The 6,000-nt window shown below is 40.6% G+C and overlaps 1 protein-coding gene across 1 annotated transcript in view; it reads right to left on the bottom strand.

Moving 5' to 3' along the window:
* Positions 1–1,227: 1,227 nt before the first annotated feature.
* Positions 1,228–6,000, bottom strand: part of ATP8B1 (ATPase phospholipid transporting 8B1) — a 61,764-nt gene continuing 56,991 nt past the window's right edge. The window contains exons 25-27 of the mRNA XM_008705311.2: positions 5,648–5,786; positions 3,801–3,931; positions 1,228–2,687 (exon numbers count right to left, since the gene is read on the bottom strand). Coding sequence (XP_008703533.2) covers positions 2,463–2,687; positions 3,801–3,931; positions 5,648–5,786 — 495 coding nt within the window. The 3' untranslated portion in view covers positions 1,228–2,462. The remainder of the gene's footprint in view (positions 2,688–3,800; positions 3,932–5,647; positions 5,787–6,000) is intronic.

Genomic DNA, 6,000 nt, shown 5'->3' with positions numbered 1-6,000 from the left:
ATCTTCTTCAAAGAAATGTCAATTTAAGTCAGGAAAATCATTTTTACAGTGTTTTCTGACAGGCCTTTTTGTAATTAATTATAAATGCACCAGAAGTTTTGTAGCCGTAACTTTCTATCAGATTCTAACAGGACTCTTAGAAGAAGCTGTCTTATAATTTTTCCAAGTTTCATTCACATCATAGGAAGGCAACAACTGCTAAAATACAGAGTCCATTGGGGTACATTTGGTTTTGTTATCACATTGGAATCCCTTAAGAACTGTTTTATCCCCATTGGATATCATTAACTGAACAGTTTCTGGTACTGATTATCAGTAAGAACCTTTAGGTGGTGCTCTTTGACTAAAAACATATTCCTCAACCGGTTTAAATACAGTAGGACATGGGCGCCTGGGTGGCTCAGCCGTTAAGTGTCTGCCTTTGGCTCAGGTCGTGATCTCAGGGTCCCGGGACAGAGCCCTGCATTGGGCTCTGTGCTGAATCTGCTTGATTCCCCCTCACCCCCAACTTACACCCATGCTCTCTAAAAAAAGTCTGTGGCATTGTCCCATTTCCTTAGTGAGGTCACAGCTTCCCATACTGTCCAGGAGCAGCCTGCCTGTCCTGCAGCTGGCTCATCATACTCAGCCCTCCCCCAGCCTCAAGCCTCAGGTCTACCTTCTCTGCTCTCCTGCCCTTCAACATCCTAATTTCCCTTTGATCATTTACTCACCTCCTAGCCCCTACTTTTGGTCAAAGGTTACACTTGCTTTTATTCTACCTTCAGAATTGAGGTCATCCCTGGACACAATTGCCCTTGCCAACTCTAAATCCATACCCTCCAACCTTTTAAAGTCTGATGGCCTTTTCTCACTCCTCCCTAATACTTAGTACCCTGCCCCTAACTTTTATTTCTCACCACAAGGGGACCCCTGTGTTTCTTTAGAAAACTTGCAGGCCTAGGCTTCTTCTATCATCTACCCTACTTAAAAGATACTTTACTAAAGCATTTATTTTTTAAACAAAAATATACATTAAATCTCAGATTTACAGAATATAGAAATAATTTATCCATAGCAATTTGCATTTTAAAATTGTTTATATTGCACCCAACAGTGTAAGTATTTGACACATTTGCATTGTCGACCTTTCCCACAATTCACAAAACAGGAGAGAAAACTGAGAATTATACAAGCAAACTTTGCTTTACCAAAAAAAAAAAAAAAAAAACTTTGCATTACCAAAAAAAAAAAAAAAAAAAAAAACCAACTTTTTTTTATTTACAAGTTGTAAACTTCCAGAAATTTACTTCCATAGGATAAAGAGCCATACATTCTTTTATCATACCTAGAATATGAACTATATACAGTTGTGATTTTCTCATAGTAATTCGAAGGGACACATATTGTGAACATTCACAGCCTAATGGTAAAGAACAGAATCATTAAATACTTCTGTATCTTCACTAGAATATGGAAACGTGTGTGTGAAAAACACAGAATGAGAAAAGCCTCTAGAAAAATAACTTTTGCCTCTTTGAGGATAGTTTCCATAGTTGCTTACAATTGTTTTCAATTTTTGAAGGTTACATTGTTAGCCTCAGAAATGTGGCTGCCAACAGCCTTTTCTCTGAAGACGTAAGACAAGTGAAAATGTGAGGCCTCTGTTCAACTCCCTTATAAAATACGTATAGGCAGGCATAGAGTTTGCTTTTCAAAAGAAAGCTTTACCAAAAAAATCACAATTTATCACTGATGTCCTTAGTTTTTAAGAACTTTTTTTTTTAAAGCCCATATTTAAACGCATGTTTTAAAAATGAAAGTAGGGAAGGAAGTGGCTAAAATAATATGCAAAGTAAGAGTAAACGTCCATGATGCACACTTTTAACCTGGTAGTAAACTGAGCAGATGGAAAGCTTGGACTTACGAAATGTGAAGTGATTTTCCTTGAGCTATTAAACCAATGTGAGGAGAAGAGGAAACCACACAGTTCATTATCAACTCTGAAAAAGTCATTGGACCACTTTGCTTCCAGGTGATGAACTTTCATCAGTTTCTTTGTCCTTGCCATTATAAATACAAAATCTTTGTTAAAAAGGTAGCCTGTTGGGAAGAAAGCAACCTCTGGGAAATTCGTGTTGAAGATCCCAGACAGGATGATTCTAAATGTGATTTTTATAATGAGTACCATTTGAATTGAAATATAAAGACATTTCCTAATTCTGTTGTCCTTGATGGAGACTGGATTAAACGTTCCCTTTGAATCATAACAAACAGAAGCAGCTGAACAGTAGGACTTTTGAAAAGGTATTCTTTGCTTCTGCAATAGTCCTGCAGCCCAAGGAGCTTGTTATGAAGGTTGTGGTCTTTACCATCCTCGTGACAAATTGTTTTGTTTTTTAAAAAAGTCCTGAGAGTCTTTAGTAAAAAAATAGACATTTGTGTGTGTGACTGTTTTGCTGCAGCCACGTGGGGCGGGTGCATCAGCTGTCCACCGTTCGCCGGTATTCGGCCGTGCCGTCGGCTATGATCGCGTCCAGGGGCGAGCGCTTCTTCCGGATGCTGCGGCCGGAGGAGATGAGGTCGGCGTAGCCCCGCTGGTGCGAGAAGGCGTAGGCCGAGCGCCGCGACGACACGCCCCGGCGGAACACTTGCTGCCGCCGCTTCCACTGCTCCTCGGCTTTTAACCGCTTGCGGTGCTTCTGAATCTACAGAACGGGAGAGAGGGGGCCAGGCTGACGATGACACTGAAGGTGGGTGACGGCGGCGGCGAACTGGGCAGAAGGAGGTGGGCAGGTGCTAACATGCATGGGGGACCTATCCCAAGCGGTCTCGTGGAAGGCGGCATCGCCGGCCTCCGTTAGAGGTTATGGAGCACTCCCAGGGTCTCCGAGACAGGAAACAGGAGCGGAAATTCCCACTTGCCCAAGCTACTGTTCTTTCCCACTGACAAGGCAGACTGGTACGGGTTCAAGAGAAAACCTTGTTGCTACTGCATCTTCTTGTCAGTGGAAAAGGGCCACCTAGGGGACCCTGAAGGTTGTCTACCCAACATCCTCTCTTTCCTTCTGGATGAAAACAGAGTTAAGTGCCCCTTTCCTGCATGTAGCCACATCCCTCCTGGGATGTGGACGGTGCTCCCAGGAGCAGTACCTGCCATGCTCAGCACCGTCCAGGAATGGCCACATGACCTCACCTGGCTCCCGAGGCCTGTGAGAAGTGCACGGGCCCTCCCATGCCCAATTCCCAGGCTCCTAAGGCAAAGCTCCTGGCCTCCCCTGGAGAGTGATGTGTCAGGAAGAGATGCCTAGAACTGCACTAGCCAACCCCCTGCTCCAAGCTGAAGCTATAATGAGGATAGCAGAGGGGAGGGATGGAAAGAACCCCAGTCGTTTTTTGACAGACATTAAGGTGCTCAGTCACCTTAGGTGACCTCTGGTGCTTAGTCACTGAAGCCTGCTAATCAGTATGAGAGCTGCAGCGATACATTATTTGAACAACTTGTAGGTAAGAGGATCCTGCCAGAAGAGGTGGCATTTTTCTTTAAATGAAGAAAACCCCACCCTCTTTGCAGGGAAAAATGTTATCATAATTGTTAAAGGACCTATGGGGGTTCGTTATACTATTCTCCCTTTGATAACGTTTAAAATAAAAAGCACGCAAAAATCCCAGTCCCAAAGGACTTATTTGCAAGATGGAGTTAAAGTAGTATTAAAAAAATGTTCATACCAAACTTGCCATGGATTTAGAATTGTGCAGGAAAGCTGCTTTGCTTTTTATGAGAGGCACTCAGAATGAGGAAAATGCTATTTTTTCTGTACCTTATCACTTTCTGATGGCCAGATGGTCATTGACAAGAACCGTGTGGCAACGACGGGCAGCAGGCATACTGCAACGGTCAAGATGATGGTCAACCAAATGTACGGCTGTCTCAGGGCATTTGATGCTGTGCCTGTAAAAACATGGAGAATGAATCCAAGGCGTCCTAAGGGCAGAGTGAATATTCCATAAGCCTTAAATGATTATTTATGGTAAAGTTTCACAGATTGGCGTCCCCAAAACATCCCATCACTGCCAAAGGAATGAACATTTTTAAAATAGTACTAAGCAAAGCAAAATGAGGAAGGCAAATGTACATCACTGAACAACTAAATAAAAAAGAAAGTGTGTGTTGATATTCCATGACCTAAAAATGCAAACTTAGGCAATCTATACTTCTACATTTTTCTAGGAATATACTTTCCAATTTATAGTTTTAGTTTGAAACTCCAAGTGACAGTAGCAACTTGCACTGCCATTAGTATGACAGACCTTATGCTGAGGTGTTTTATACAGGTCATGCCATTCAATTACCTCTGAGGGATTAAGAGCACCCTCCTTGCTACACAAGGAAATGGAGTTGTGGAGAACTGAAAAGATTTCCCAGGGTAACAGAACTAGCCACGGCAACTCCTGAATTAAACCCCATACCCATCCAACTGGAGCCACACCTTTTCCGCTGCAAATCGGCAGCTAGTTTATGTCAGAGGAAGTAATAATTCATACAACCAGGTAATCATACATAACTACCAAATTTTAAAATATTTATAATTAACATCCCCTAGAGCCAAATCTATCACCGTGTTCTCTGTACTTACACTATAAGTTTATAAAAGTAATGGCCTTTATTTTTTTAAATGTGTATTTAAACACTCCCTTTGGAAATATTCTAAGTAACTGGATACTAAGTTTTTTAAAACACAGAGTCGGTAAAGAAAAACAGTCATCAAAAAAATGAACTCAGGCCCAAGAAAAGGGTTATCATAGCAACTGTCTTTTTACAACTGGTCATTAAAAAAAAAAAAACAAAAACTCATCTTTTACAGGGAAACTAGTTTATGGGGACCCCCCCCCGCACTGTGAATCCAAGCTACTCTATTTAATAAACTAAGAAATTTGTAAATTCCAATTCGTGATATTTTAAAATTCATAATATGTATGAAATAGTTCAAATTCATTCTAGCACTTATGATTTATCCTATTTTATACAGCTATAAACTGTTTCTGTAAGTTTACTTATTGCTCTGCATAATTTTTCTAACGATGTGGCAAGTTTTCCACTTTTGAATTCTAAAATTTCAACATATGGGATTCATACCTTGATTAGCTAATATAATATTCTTACTAGGTCTTTGAATTATTTCCATTTAAAAAAAAAAAAGAACTGTAGTGATGACACGATATTTGTACAAACTGACTTTACAAAAGTCAGTATGTTTTATCTTTAGGGGTTTTCTTCAAGTGGAAATCCTGGGTCCAAATGTAGGAGAAGTTTTATAGTTCGTTATGTATTTCCAGATAGTGCTTTGGGAACATTATATTATCATGCTACCAGCAATACGTGCGTACTCAATTTCCCAGCAACCTACCAATATTAGAGGTTTTGGGGGGGGGTACTATCTAACTGAACAGATGCACAATTATATTAAAGTTTTAAATTTTGCTTTCTTCTGTCACATTACCACATTTCCGGCCCACCACTATCATTCAGTTGCCAGTCAGGACATTAATTTTCACTAGCAATAACTTACACTCTGTTTCTAGTACTAATTTTCACTAGCAATAACTTACACTCTATTTCTAGTACCACTTTTCTATACCTTTATTTTTGGAATTTAGAAATACCAACCTGTAAACTGAAATGCAGATGGAAAGAGGACATGTATCCCAGCGCTTTGGAAGTCAAACATGATGCCAAAGTAAAGTGCAATGCTCCCAAAAATTGAAAAAGCATTCACAAAAGTCCAGTAAGAAGTATCCAAGCCAATCTGTCGGGAAACCAGAGAAAAACAGAGCACTCATTTCGGGGAGTTACCAAGAAATAAAGGACCTAAGGATTCTGAAAATAGAATGCAACAATTTCGGCATGATTTGGCTTGAATACTGAAACTATCCTTGGCTCAGGCAAGAAGTAGGAAATGTGCTCGGTGTAAGGGGCGAAGTTTTGTAAAGTGGCCGAGGCTCAGTGGGAGGGAGAGTGGG

Source organism: Ursus maritimus, unplaced genomic scaffold (assembly GCF_017311325.1).
Source record: "Ursus maritimus isolate PB19 unplaced genomic scaffold, ASM1731132v1 scaffold_18, whole genome shotgun sequence".
In the NCBI taxonomy this organism is placed as follows: domain Eukaryota; kingdom Metazoa; phylum Chordata; class Mammalia; order Carnivora; family Ursidae; genus Ursus; species Ursus maritimus.
Note: the sequence above shows the minus strand (reverse complement) of the source record. Positions and strands in the feature narration are given on the sequence as shown.